We start from the raw sequence: 15,136 nt of genomic DNA on the forward strand, positions 1-15,136 counted from the left end.
TAAGTGAAATGCATAAATTATTTTTAAAATATATTTTATTGATTATGCTATTACAGTCGTCCTATTTCCCCGCTTTCATTCCCCTCCACCCTGCACACCCCCCACCCCCCCTTTAGTTCATGTCCATGTGTCATAAGTTCTTTGGCTTCTACATTTCCCATACAATTCTTGCCCTCCCCCTGTCTATTTCTACCTACTGTCTATGCTACTTATTTTCTGTACCTTCTTCCCACATCTTCTCCTCCCTGTTGCTAACCCTCCATATGATCTCCATTTCTGTGGCTCTGCTCCTGTTCTAGCTGTCCACTTAGTTTGCTTTTGTTTTAGGTGTGGTTGTTAATAACTGTGAGTTTGCTGTCATTTTACTATACATGTTTTTTATTTTCTTTTTCTTAGATAAGTCCCTTTAACATTTCATATAATAAGGACTTGGTGATGATGAACTCTTAACTTGACCTTTATCTGCTCTTTCATTCTAAATGAAAGCTTTGCTGGATAGAGCAATCTTGGATGTAGGTCCTTCCCTTTCATGACTTGGAATACTTCTTTCTAGCCCCTTCTTGCTTGTCAGCTTTCTTTTGAGAAATCAGCTGACAGTCTGATGGGAACTCCTTTGTAGGTTATTGTCTCCTTATCTCTTGCTGCTTCTAGGATTCTCTTCTTCATTTTAATCTTGGCTAATGTAATTATGATGTGCCTTGGTGTGTACCTCCTTGGGCCCAAGTTCTTTGGGACTCTTCGAGCTTCCTGGACTTCCTAGAAGTGTATTTCCTTTGCCAGATTGTGGAAATTCTCCTTTATTATTTGTTCAAATAAGTTTTCCACTTGTTGCTCTTCCTCTTCTTCTTCTGGTACCCCTATAATTCAGATGTTGGAATGTTTAAAGATGTCCTGGACATTCATAAGCCTCTCATCATTTTTTTGAACTCTTGTTTCTTCATTCTTTTCTGTTTGGTTGTTTCTTTCTTCCTTCTGGTCCACTCCATTGGTTTGAGGCCCAGTTTCCTTTCCATCACTATTGGTTCCCTGTGCATTTTCCTTCATTTCAATTAGCATAGCCTTAATTTTTTCATCTAATTTGTGACCAAATTCAACCAATTCTGTGAGCATCCTGATCACCAGTGCTTTGAACTGTATGTCTGTTAGGTTGCCCATCTCTTGGTCACTTAGTTGTATTTGCTCTGGAGTTTGATCTGTTCTTTCATTTGGGCCATTTTTTTTTGTCATGTCCTGCCTGTTATGTATGAGGTGTTCACCAGGGCAGGACAACCCAGTTGCTGGGTTGTGACACTGTATGTGGGGGAGGGGTCGGAGAGGGCACAATGGTGCTTGCTCTGCTCTCTGTTGGATTTCAGTCCCTTCTGCCTCTTCCCCCCAAGCAAGCAAATTGGGCCTTTTTGGTGCTGATTCCCATGTGCGTGGGTTTGCGCATATTCTAGGCCCCTGTGGGTCTCTCCAACAAACTCTCCTGTGAGTCTGGGAGTTTCTTCCTGTGCCTCAACCCCCACACGTGTTTTCAATTGGTGTTTTGAGGCTTTATTTCCTGGTGCTGGGACCCTGTGTTGCAAGGTCTGTTTCGCTCCCCAGTTTGGCCTGGTTTATCTGAGAATGTGGGACTACCGCCTGGTCAACCAGCCACCTTGTGTACAGTACCTTGCTTCACAGTCGTTGCCTTGCTGGGTCTGCCTATTGCCACCCCGAGCAACAGGGTGTGCTAAATTGTTGTCCTTATTTTGGTTGTGCAAGGAGGCACAGTGTATCTACCTACGCCTCCATCTTGGCCAGAAGTCTGAAATGCATAAATTCGTGAAAGCCACAAACTACCCAAATTCCCCAAAGATGAAACAGATAATCTAAACAATCCTATAACTATTTAAGCAATTTGAATTTTTAAAAGCTTCCCACAAAAATAAATCTCCAGGACCAGATAGCCATTGTTGGCCAGTTCCATGAAATATTTCAAGTAACACCAGCCCTGACCTGTGTGCCTCAGTTGGTTGGGCATTGTCCCCCAAAGCAAAAGGTGGGTAGCTTGATTCCCAGTCAGGGCACATGCCTGGGTTGCAGGTTTGGTCCCAGTCTGGGCATGGAAGCAGCTAACGGATGTTTCTCTCCCTCTCTTTCACCCCCCCTTCCCCTCTTTCTAAAGGTAAATAAATAAAATCTTAAAATAAAAAGAACACCAATTCTACACAATGTCTCTAGAAAAAGAGAGAGAGCTCTTCCCAACTCATTTCATGAAGATTGGACAAAGAAAGTGCAAAAATAGAAAAACATTGATCAGTATCACCCTAAGGACAAGATGCAAAATCCCCCAACAAAATATTAGCAAATTGAGTCTAGCAACATATAAAAAGAACTATATAGCTTGTGAAAACAGAGTTTATCCCAGGATGCAAGGCTGGTTCAATATTTGAAAAATAAAACAATATCATCTACCACATTCACAGTCTAATGAAAAAAATAATTATCTTAATTCATGCAGAAAAACATTTGACAAAATTCAACATCCACTTATAAAATCTCAGTGAACTAGAGAAAGAACAGAACTTCCTCAGCCTGATAAAGGACATTTATGAAAAACCCATCATATTTAATGGTGAAAGACTGACTATTCTCTCATAAAATTGGGGACAAGTAAAATGTCATCACTCTTATTCAGCATTGTGCTGAACGTCCTAGCCAGTACAGCAAGACAAAAATAAATAGAAGACACACAGATTGGAGAGGAAGAAATAAAATTGTCCCTGTTTGCAGATAACGTGATTGTATAAGAAATTTTGTAAATTTCAAGAAACCTACCAAAAAAACCCTCCTAAAATTAATAAGTGAGTTTTGCAAAGTTGCAAGCTACAATGGTCAACACTACAAGAATCAGTCATATTTTGCCCCGACCAGTGTGGCTCAGTAGGTTAGGTGTCATCCCATGAATTAAAAGATTGCTGGTTCCATTCCCAACCTGGGTTGAGGTTGGGGTGTGTACAAGAAGCAACCAACAATGTTTCTCTCTCACGTTAATGTTTCTCTCCCTCTCTTTCTCCCTCTCTTCTCCTCTCTCTAAAAATAAATAAATAAAATTTTAATTTAAAAAATCAATCATATTTTTATATACTAGCAATGTATAATTAAAACAAAAAATTTTAAATAGGTAAAATGCAAAAGCTACATATAATTTTACAAATAAAAACCTGAGTGAATGTATAGCAATAGAATCCAATAATATTTTAAAGAAATTAAGTGATTACTGAGTATAATAAATATAAAATATATAGTATCCTATACAAAAATATATGTCATAACCTAAGTAGGTTTATCCCAGGAATGAACAGATGGTTTTTATTATTTTAAAAAAAACTTTGTTTATTTATTTAGAGAGAGGAGAAGGGAGGGAGAAAGAAAGGGAGAGAAACATCAGTGTGAGAGAGAAACATTGATCAGTTGTCTTTCACACCCACCCCAACCCAGGACCGAACCCTCAACCCAGGCATGTGCTCTGACCAGGAATTGAACTGGTGACCTTTTGGTTTGTGGGACGATGCCCAACCAGTTGAGTCACACAGGTCAGGGCAGAACAGATTATTCACTTTGATACATTAATAAATGTGACTTGTCTTACTGTAGATTAAAGGAAAAAATGCTCATTTAATGGGCGCAGAAAAAGTATTTGATAACATTCAATACCATGAAAAAAACTCTAGCAAACTTGGAGTAGAGAAAACCTCCATAAAGAAAAAAAGTTATTTTGTATACATAATTGTGTATATACAAAATATGGAAATATCTACAAATAAATTATGAGAAAGTTCCTTATGTATTCTAGACACAAGTCACTTGCCAGATAAATGATTTGCATATATTTTCTTCAATATTTGGCTGCTCTTTTTCTTTTCTTTTTTTTTTTTTTTTATCTTTAGAGGGGAAGGGAAGGAGAGAGGGAGAGAAACATCAATGTATGGTTGCCTTTTGTGCGGCCCCTGCTGGGAACTGGCCTGCAGGGAACTGGTCTGCAACCCAGGCATGTGCCCTGACTGGGAATCGAACTGCGATTTGTCTGGTTCCCAGGCCGGCGCTCAATCCACTGAGCTATACCAGCCAAGGCTGGCTGCTCTTTTTATTCTCTTAACAGTGTGTTTTCCAGAGCAAGAGTTTTTCATTTCAATGAGATCCAGTTACCATTGTTTTTAGTGGATCACCTTTTTGGTGTCCTATCTAATAAATCTCACTTAACCCCAGGTTACAAAGATTTTCTTAATATTTTCTTCTAACAGTTTTATAGTTTTACATTTAGAGCTACGATTCATATTGAATGGAGGGAAAATATTTACCACATAATTTACAACTGGTAAAGGGCTCACATCCAGAATACCTAAAGATCCTACAACTTGCTAAATACAAAATTAATATACAGAAATCAACTGTATTTCTGTAAACTATTAAAAGAAAGTAAATTTAAAAAAATACAACATACACAATTTTAAAATGTCAAGTAGCTAGGAATGTTTACTCAAAGTTGTGACAGACTACTACAGAGTGAAGTATACGAGGTCTGTCTGGAAAAAGTCCAGCCACTGTTAATATAATGAGAACAGTTTGTATGACATCAATGTAGCCAAGGAGAGGGGACTGGAATGCACATGCGTGAACAACGACAACTTCACTGTATAGTCAGTGGGGCAGTAGATGCTGTTGAGTGAGCATGTGTACTGTGTGGCTCTTTCAAAATGACTGAGGAAGTAGAGCAATGAATCTACATCAAATTTTGCATTAAGCCTGAACATTCCTACACAGAAACTATTTGGATGATTCAGAAGGCTTTTGGGGGGCGATGCAACGAGTGCAGCACAAATACAAGTGTGGCATAAATGCTTCAAAGATGGTGGAGAATCTGTTGAAAGTGATCCATATTCTAGAAGGTCTGCAACAAGCAGAACCCCTGGGAATGTTGAACATGTACAGGCTGCAGTCAACGAAGACCAACGACTTAGAGTGTGAGAACCAGAAGCTGATCTGGGGATTCCAAAAACTACTGTGTCTGAGATTTTGATGCAGGATCTTGGCATGAAACATGTGGTGGCAAAATTTGCTCTGTGGCTTCTGCCACTAGGGCTGAAGGAACTTCATGCTGCAGGCGGGAAAACTGTGTGAGGCCCCAAGGTGCCTACTTTGAAGAGGACTGAGGCGGCATTGTACTTTGTACAGTGTTTCTTGTGCTTTAAATCTTCTTCAATGAATGTCTCTATTTTTCACATTACATGGCTGGATACTTTCTGGGCAGGCCTCATAAATATTAAGGGAAATTAAAGAGTTCTCCTCCAAAGGGTGTGGCACAGCATATCCATGAATTTTTAAACTTTTTAAAAAAGATTTTACAGAGGATTGAGCACGGGCCTGTGAAGCAAAGTGTTGCCAGTTCGAGTCCCAGTCAAGGCACATGCCTAGGTTGCAGGCCAGGTTCCCAGAAGGGGATGCATGAGAGGCAACACCACACATGGATGTTTCTCTCCCACTCTTTCGCCTTCCCTTCCCCTTTCTCTAAAATATAAATAAATAAAATATATTTATTTTAAGATTTTATTTATTTATCTTTTAGAGGGGAAGGAGAGAGGGAGAGAAATGTCAATGTATGGTTGCCTTTCATGCTTCCTCTGCTGGGAACTGGCCTGCTGGGAACTGGCCTGCAGGGAACCGGCCTGCAACCCAGGCGTGTGCTCTGACTGGGAATTGAACCGTGAATGTCTGGTTTGCAGGCCTGTGCTCAATCCAGTGAGCTACACCAGCCAGGGCTAATAAAAATTTTTTTTAAGATTTTATTTATTGTCCTTGCTGGCGTAGCTTAGTTGCTTGGAGCATTACCCTATAAATCAAAAGGTTGTGGGTTCAATTCCTGGTCGGGGCATAAATAGGAGGTAACCTGCTAATGTTTCTGATACCAACACACTGAGCCACACTGGTCAGGGCACCATATCCATGAATTTTAAAAATTGATATTGTAAACATCTGAAATTTCCCTAAATTGATATATAAATCAGTGCATTCATAACCAAAACCCAAACAGGTTTTTTCCATACTTCTTGACAAACTAATTCTGAACGATACAGGTCGGGTGTGTATGAAAAGGCAACTTCTCTCTCTCTCCCTCTCTCTCTCAAAGCAATGAAAAAATGTCCTTGGGTGAAGATTTAAAAAAAAGGTTTAAAAAGTGTCATACAAGTCTAAATAAGCATTCTAACTGATGTGATGTCTTCACTTATGTTTAAAGATGTAACATCTTTTGGAAGTAAATATGGAACTTTTATGTCATCCTTTAAATGGTACATAAAGTACAACTATAGACACATGAGAACAAGAGCTCATTACTGAGAATGGTGAACATGCAGCAAGGACGTGCTTGCTGGTGGGTATTTTCTATCCTACTTTCAACAAATCTTGACTATTCCAGTTCTAAATTGGTGGATAGGTAGGAAGGCATAGAGACTTGTCATGGTTCTGTAGCCTGAATGAAATAACGCTCTATGACCATCGCTGTTTCTGAGCCGGGCTGTCTCTTGTCCTCCGAGAACTCTTCCTCAGGGTAACACTTTCCCTGATGACAGTTGAGCAGAAAATAGGCAAGGTCACTGAACAACTGCCATGAAAAATAAGCCCATGAAAAGGTGCTCAGCACCTTGGCCATTGGAGAAATGCAAATCCGAACCACAGTAAGGGGCTACTCCCGGTAGGTGGCTGTGATTGGGAAGGGAGGTGGTAGGGAGTGAGGATGCAGAGAACTGGGAACCCTCATGCACTGCAGGTTCGAAAGTAAAACGTGCTGCTGCTCTGGAAAACAGCCTGGCAGTTCCTGAAATGGTTAAACAGAGTCACCCTTTGATCCAGCAATTCTGCTCCCAGGTATGTACCCGAGAGAAATGAAAACGTAAGTGAACACAAAAACCTGCACATGGTTGCTCATTGAGCATTATCCATAATAGCCAAGAAGGAGAAACAACCCAAATCCTCATTTACTAGCTCATAAACGAGTAAATGAAATGTTATATATTCCCACAGTGGAATATGATCAATCCATAAAAAAAAATGAAGTCAGATAAAAGGTCACGTGTTATATGATTCCATTTATATGAAATGTCTCGAGTAGGCAAATCCAGAGACAGAAAGATTAGTGGTTGCCTGGGGCAGAGAAGCTGAGGGAGTGGAGGGTGACTGCTGAGGGGGTGTGGCCTTCCTTCTGGGGTCTGAAAGGTTTTAAAGTTGATTGTGGTAATGACTGCACGGCTCTGAATACGCTGAAAGTCACTGAATGGCACAATTCACTTTAAACGGGTGAATTGTATGGTATGTGAATTATATTTCAATAAAGCTTTACAAACTCTGTCATTCCATTGTGCTATTTAACATTTCTGAACCCCACTCAGACCAAATTAACCCAGTTTTTAACGCCAGACTTCATACCTTAACAGAAACACTGTATGGATAAGAGAAAAATACAACAAACTTCTTTAGATATTAGTGCCTTGATGAAAGAAGGCTCCAGCGATGCCTCGCTGGCACCAGTGTGCATGTACGAGTTTGTGCCCTTACGTGGCATCCTGGGGCAGTGCGTCCTAGGGTGACTGGGAATGGATAAAGTTGCTGTGTGTGTAGGTGGTTGAAAGACAATTTTAAGCGGGAAGGTGGGAAAAGAAAACTCGAATGAAATCTCCACCACAGGTACATTCTCAGGTAGGTCGATTTTAGGGAAAAGGTCGAGGGTCTGGAAACTGATTCCCTTAAAACTATGCATGTCTGAATTTCCCTCGGAAAGACTTAATGTGCTGCAGTTGGAAGTCCTGGGTTGTAGTTCAAAAGGCTTGTCCTTCAAGGCCACATTTCTGCTATGAAGTGCTAACGCTTCCCTGCAGCAAAAGCCAACAGTTCGAGTCCGACTCCTACATTTAGCTGAGTCAGCCTCCTCAAGGCGATAAGCCCCGGATGCTTCAGCCTCGTGGTCTAATTTTAATGTGGGAAAGGTGGAAGGAAGGACCACATTGGTTAATATATCAGATTATAATTCCACAGTGCTAAAGATCTATTTTAGCAAGCACCCCAGCGATTCTGCAGCCAGTGGCCATGGTCAATACTGCCCAGTACTGTGAAGAAGAGAAATAATGCTGAGGAAAGAACAGAGAGGACAGTGTCATCAGGATGGGCAGTCTGGTGGCATGGTGGGACCAGAAGCCAGCCTGAGTGGCTTGGAGACTGATCTGGGGCCAGAAAGCACCGACAACACTCAGGAAGCTCGGCTGCAGAGACGGCAGGTGGCAAATAGCGAGAGGTAGACCTCAGAGCTGAGGGGGCTTTGTTTCCAGGATCAGGGAAACTAGATATCTGTGGGGTGACGAGAAGGATTCAGGAAGAGGAGGTGGGAGGGAGTTGAGGAGCCTGGGAAGTCGTTGGGGAAAGGAGGAAGGGACAGGAGAGGTCAGCGCTGACTTGCGGGAGGGCACTTCCTCTAAGGCACAGAAAAGCAGCCCAGGCTCTGGAGAGATCTGTGCTGGGTGCGGGGCTCAGGCCACCTGAACTCTGTGTGTCTGGGGTTCTGATGGCAGGATGAGGTGTGAGTGGCTGAGAAAGAAGAGAAAAGCAGTGGGGCTCCAGGACCACAGCGCAGGCTGGAGAATCAGCTGCGGGCACTGGCATCCCGAGTCAGTGAGAGGGGACTCTGGTCAGCCAAGCCTGGGGGCCTGGGGCTGGGGCCGCTGGGCTCAGCCACAGGGATCTGGAAGACCCTGCTCCCCTGTTCCTCTGGCTGGGGGGGTGCCACGAGGCGAGTAGAGGCGGGGGCTTCTCAGGGTTGGAGAACTGAGAAATGTGGGTCAAGTTCCAGGAGAGAGAGGGTCAGTGGTGAAATCTGAGGTCCTGGCCTAGAAAGAGAAAAGTAAAACGTGGGCAGAGGGGTGGGCTTCGAAGAGAGGCTACCCACCACGGAGATCAGGAAGATGGTGCTGAGCAGGTTGAGCAGGACTGAGTGGGAAAATGAGGGGGCTGGAGAGTTGAACCGGGAAGATGCCAAAAGTACCCTGAATTGTACAACACAGGAGCCTCACCGGGCCTTGTGTGCTTAATCCACAGCAGCCGCGCTGTGGGTGGGACACACACCCTGGGTTCCGAACACGGTATAAATGCTGTTAAACACCTCAATAATAATGTTTATATTGATTGCTTGTGTAAATGATTTAGGGGTATATCGGATTGAATAAAATATATTATTAAAATCAATTTCGCCTGTTTATGTTTTTGACATGGCTACAGGAAAAGTTTAAATTACATATGAGACTTGCATAATATTCCCAGTGCATGTCCCCTCCCAGGGACATGGATTGGTCCTCTCATGCCTGCGACCCCAGCCCCTGGGACAGGGACCTGCACAGAGGCCTCACTGAATGGTGCATGTGCGTGCGTGCGTGCGTGCGTGCGTGTATGAACTGATGGGTAAGTAAATTTGTGAATGAATGAATGAATGGAAGGATGAGGACTATGTATGGTATTCAAGGGCTTGGTCAGCTTCTTCTAAATTGTTGAGGATTCTGTATAAGTAAATAAATGAATGAAAGGAAAACAGAGGTAGTCACAACTGAGGAAAGCTCACCAAGGTTTTGACATATGGAGTTTCAAAGAGCATTTTATGGGGCCTTACTTAATATAAGGGCCCAAGAACCTGGACCCTTGCCTCACCGCTTTATTTTCCTTTTTAAAAAGTCTTCCTTAGCACTTTTTACTATATGCCAGGGACTGTCCTGGGCATTTTGCATGTTGTAACACTTAAACTTCACATCATCCTATGAAGCAGGCACTCTTGTTATCCTGTAGAAAGTTCTCAATGAAACTTGCTTACTGGAAGCAACTGTAAGTAACCCCCCAACTTCACCCAAAATGATACCCAGACACACCACAACTACATAGACAAACACAACAGCCTAATAGCCCTGCCTCTTCCTCCCCCACCCCTGCGCCCTCCATCTTCCCCCGCCACCCCCATCCCCTACGCTGCCATCCTCGGGCCAGGCCCATGCCACCTCCTTCCTCCCTGGCCCAGGAGGCTCTTTTCCATGACCTGGGGTTGGACCGCCCTGCCTTCCTGGGCAGGCTCGAGGAAAGTGAGTGTTGGAGTCATCCAAGACTTTCCAACTGAGCAAATGTTTTAATTGTCAGTCTGGCAGTTGCTTGTAAGGTGACTACAGGGGTACAGAACGGGGGGCTTTGCAGACACCACCTTGGCCAGTGCCCAGGAGCTGCCTCGACCCTACCCACCCGGGACTCCGTCACAACCTCCGATCCCTCCAGTGACAGAGCGGCCCTGAGTGTCTACCCACCGGGAGCAACCCTTGCCCAGAATCTCCACCTTCTGGGCTAAACGCACAATGGAACACAAAGAAGGAACCAACAGGCCATCTTCCTTTCTTTCCCTCTCTCATTAAATTGTGAATAATAATGCATTTACTTATTCTCCCACTTAAAGAGCGGTTTAAATCCTTTGAAGAATCTTGCAGGGTAGCTTGGCTAGGCAGCAGGCAGGGCAGTCCAGGGCCTCTGGCGGCGGGGCCAGGGTCTTCCACTCGCCTGTCTTTTGGTCCAGCAAGTAGGCATTGGGATTGATGGTGTAGTCCTTTGTGTGGACCTCGTTGGTTGTGGTGATACCCCCACACACAAACACTTTGTTGTCTCCAATGGAGCATATAGCATGGGACACATCTAAGGGGCAGTTGTTGGGCAAGAGAGGCACTGAGGTGGTTGTCTTGTTGGCCTTTATCTTCTGCAGGTTGATTTCCACGCTCTGCCGGTGGCTGTGCACGCAGAGGTTGTTGCCCTGATCGAAAGACAGCAGGGGCCGGTGGTTGAACTCGATGGGGAAGGTGATACACTGGACCACGTCCCCTGTGTGGGTGTCAAAGCAGTCCACCACCCCGACCCGAGAAATGTAGCCCTTCACTAAGCACCGCCCAGTGACAATGTACAAGTTCCTGTCACCCTTGGTGATCACGGCTGTGCCATCCATAGGAATGCTCATCTTCCCTGCCAGGTGCCAGGCTTCCTTGCGCTCATCGTAGCGATAGATGTTAGAGACATACCGCCGTGGGGCAATGCTGCCACCCACGGAATACACTGTCCCCCCACAGGTCACCATGGTGTGAAAGACAAGCCCGATTGGCAGGTCGGGCAACTTGGTCCAGGAGTTGTCATCCATGTCATAGCGCCAAGCTGTCTTCAGCCCTGAAATCTGCTCAGTGGTGCCACCAGAAATGTAGATGTAGCGACCAGCAGAGGTGGCGCTCAGGGCTGCTGCCCGGTAGGGCATCTCCGAGAGCTTCAACCACAGGTTCTCCTGTATGATATAGGCAAACACTCCATCGTTGAACTTGCCGTGGGCCTTCTGGCCACCTAGGATGATCACGGAGTCGAGCAGGGCCCCTCGCCTCTGATAGCTCAGCAGGCTGCTCGGCTTCTCCTGCTTGCGGTCCACAAGGACACTCTCAATCATGGTTGCGTGTGCAGAGCTGTTCTCTATGCCCATCAGCTTGTTGCTGGCAAACGCCAGTGTCTTGTTGGAGACGGCGTTCAGATTGATGTAATTGAAGAACTTTTTGAAATACTTCTCCCGCTCATCCTTTCGGAAGTACACCCAGTTGATGAGTGCGCTGAGAGCCTGGTCCTCGTTGAGCACGTGCAAGTTTTCATCCCGGAGCAGGCGGCCGAAGATGATAGGTGGGCAGCGCATGAAGTGCACGGAGCCCTCGGGACTGGCCCAGTAGTGGAAGTTGTCACGGATGCCGGAGTAGGCCAAGTCTGACACCTCTTTGAGCTCAAACAACTCGGCCAAGAAGAGGTAGTGCAAGCAGTTGGCACGGCGGATGGACTTAATCAGAAAGTCACTGCAGTGGATTCGAAGGCGTGGTATGTTGAAATACTGGGCCCCCCGAAGGAGTTCCTCCACGTTCTGCTCTGAGATCACCACCTTGCCGCTGTAGAAGTAGTCCAGGAGCTGCTCCACGGTGGCTGGGCTCAGGTAGTTGGGGTCAATGGTGATGAAGAGCTCACTGGTGGTCTTCATGTCGTTGCAGAAGATGAGGCTCTTCACCAGGGGAGAGACGGCAGCCAGCACATTTTGATGTGCAAAGAAGACATGGTGATCTACAGTCAGGGCCATGTCCCAGTACTCTTTGCGTTTCCTCTGTTTGTTCAGGTTCTGCAGCATGAAGCTGTTATAGTTTTTCTCAGTGAATTCCAATTTCATGGTGCTTCTTGCTGGCTGAGGCGGAAGATCAGCAGCAGGTACTGGAGAACAAACCTCCTCAGGCCTTTGGGATTCAAATTGATGGTTGTTTGCAGAGCAGTTGATCAGGGAGGCATGGGTGTGGGAGAGAGGATGATGTCATAGAGTAGATGAGGTCATCACAATGCAGGTCCCCAGCAGGCCCTTCTCAAGGCACAGGCCCTTTCTCCCCTTTTATGGCTCCAGCCTGCCAAGGCCAGATACCCTACCAGGACCTAGTGCTCAGGGTCCAGAGCTCAGGAGGAAGCCCAGAGATAAGTTGCAACGCCTGTCTAGGACCTTCAAGCCTCAGTTCAAGGCTGCTTCTGGGATATAAGAGCCACTTTGGGTGAGGGTAGAATATGAAGGGGTGAGGGAGGTTGGGGGAAGAATTATTAGGTTCTCTAGACAAATCCTCCCATTGTCTAGAGGTGGAAAGCTGAGGCCCAGATAAGAGAGGAGACTTGCCCAAAATCACCTAGCCAGGTGGAGGCAGAGCAGGACCTAGAACCCAAGTTTTCTGTAACTCGGGCCCCTTTCTACTCTTCTAGGAAGCTCTTAACTACCCCCCTAGTCTCTGATTCTTAGGCTTCAAAGTACCTTCCTCTGCCCAGGCTCCTGGGCATCGGAGAAGAAAAGCTCTGTCCTTTGGCTCTGTCCTTTGTGGCCACAGATACCGTTCTTTCAAATAGAGGAAGAAGCGGAGGCCACTGACTGGATGCAGGAGTTAGCCAGGCACCGGGGGGATGGGAGGGCCTCTGATGCCCTCATTATTTCAGTTCCTCAGAAAACTGGGACATTTGCCCCACATTTCCGAGCTTCTAGTTGTGAAATGTTGGGGGCTGTAGTGCGTCAGCTCTCTCCATCAGGTGTGGACTTGGACAGGTTTCCCATTCTCTCTAAGCCTCAGTTTCTTCCTCTGTGAGATGGGAATGGTAGTACCTGCTTCAAAGAGCATTGAGAGTTTAAATGAGAAACTTATTTAAATGAGTGTTAAGCACGATGTTTGGCTTGTAGCAAACGTTCAATAAATGCTACCTGTCGTTATTTTAGTAGTACTGCATCAGAGCACCAAGCGCTGGGATTCCTGGCTGCTTCCTTCGTAAACACTTGTCGGGAAGCCTGGAATGCGCGGGGCCCTTTGGGCAGGCTCCGAGCCTCCTGCGGCCACACGGTGGGGCCAGAGAGTCATCTCCTACCGGGTGCACCCCTCTGCGGGCTGCGAAGAGCCGTGGGGTTCCCCCTCTTCCGCCGGGCTGCCACGCGCCTGCGTCCCCGTCCTCACTCTGCCACCCCTCGGCCAGAGGCTGCGGGGTAGATCCACTGGCTACGACCCTGGAATACAAACGGCAGGGCCTCTTTACGATCACCACAAACACACCTTTGTCCACTTCACAGAAGGGGTACTGGGCCCCAGACAGACAGGGTGTGCTTGGGGACAGACAGAGAGGAGCCGGCTCGGATCCCGGCGTCTCCCTCCCCGCCCCTCCAGTGCCCCGCCTGGCGAGGTGCGGCAGCCTCCGCCAGCTCCGAACCCCTGCCTCCGGGCTGATGTGGGGTGCCTGTGGCATCTCTGCCAAGGAGGGATTAAGTGACAGCCAGAGCCTCCTGCGGGTCCCATCTGGACCAGCCTTGGGGAGCTCCCAGGAAGGGGCTCAACACGCAGGCCCTAGCGGCGTTGCCAGATGCAGAGGGCACCTGGGCTCGCGCTTCCCTCACCCCCGATCTCCTCCAAGCCCCAAGCTCCTCCCTAAGCCCCAGTCCCGACCCTCAGCGAGTCCTTAGTGCCCCAACTAGGGAAACTCAGTGTCACCGGGAGCCGTGGGAATGTGAACAGGTCAGCTCTTTTTCTCCCTGGATTACTCAGATTCCCAATATTATTCACTGTTTCTCCCTCACCCTTTCATCCCAGACCTGGCTTTTTCTTTATTTTGGCATTTGATAATTTGAAAATTATTTTAAAATACTTACCTTTTAATTCTGCATTCGTTTACCTTAATCCTCAGTCTCCTGACATACCTATCTGCGCAAGGCTGAGAACTTGTTTTCCCAATGGGAAGGCTTAGATTTCAGCCCCTCTGCCCCAGACTAGCTGTGTGCGCCTTAGGCCGTTCCTCCTGGCTCCCTTCTCTCCGTGTGAGAACGTTTGAGCTCTAATTGTTTCTCCAGCTCTGATCTACAAGAGGGGGCAGCGACTTGGGTGGAGGATGAGGCCTCTTGGTGTTGATACCAAACATTTGCTCACTCCCACTGGCCTCCAGGCCTGCGCTTATGAGAGGCTGGCAGACCTCACTTCCTGGGGCATTTGTACCCAGGAGTAGGGGTTGGGTAGGTCAGGTCCTGCTGCTTCGCCTGCTCCTTTGCCCCCACACCCTGCAGCCCTGGGGGCATTTTGGTGGAGGAGGTGTTTGTGCTTCTTTGCTTTTATTTCAGGCCCCCTGAACAGGGCAGGAAGGTCTCTCATCAGATGCTTCCATCCACTTAAGAAAGTTGGGGTGTATCATGGAGGCCTGAAATGAGCCAATAGACCTAATTAATTCCATGTGCCAGACCTTGTATGGCTGGACCAACTGGGGCCCCAGAGAAAACAGGGGCCTCGATCAACTCGAAGTGACCAGAACTAAGCTTAGAGCTAGGGCTCCTGACTCCTTCAGCTGCCCTCTGGCTACAAAGGAGAGCTGGAATCTTGCTTCTTCTCTGCTTTTGTTGAACTTGTCGTCTTGAAGAAATCCATTGAAAAAATGAGATTAGTGCCCCCTGCTCCGTCAGCTTTGCCGTCTGGCTTTTCTTCAGTCCGAAAGCTCCTCCGGTCTGCTTTCTCCTCACTCCAGCCCACTGAGGAAACAGACGCCA

The 15,136-nt window shown here is 46.5% G+C and overlaps 1 protein-coding gene across 1 annotated transcript; it reads right to left on the reverse strand.

The window, feature by feature from the left end:
• Positions 1 to 10,498: 10,498 nt before the first annotated feature.
• CCIN (calicin) lies at positions 10,499 to 12,265 on the reverse strand. Its single transcript, XM_037144417.2, has one exon. It carries the CDS (start codon positions 12,263 to 12,265, stop codon positions 10,499 to 10,501), a length of 1,767 nt encoding a protein of 588 aa, XP_037000312.1.
• Between the last annotated feature and the right edge of the window lie 2,871 nt (positions 12,266 to 15,136).

Source organism: Artibeus jamaicensis, unplaced genomic scaffold (genome assembly GCF_021234435.1).
Source record: "Artibeus jamaicensis isolate MK-2021 breed Jamaican fruit bat unplaced genomic scaffold, CSHL_Jam_final scaffold_1964, whole genome shotgun sequence".
Classification (NCBI taxonomy): domain Eukaryota; kingdom Metazoa; phylum Chordata; class Mammalia; order Chiroptera; family Phyllostomidae; genus Artibeus; species Artibeus jamaicensis.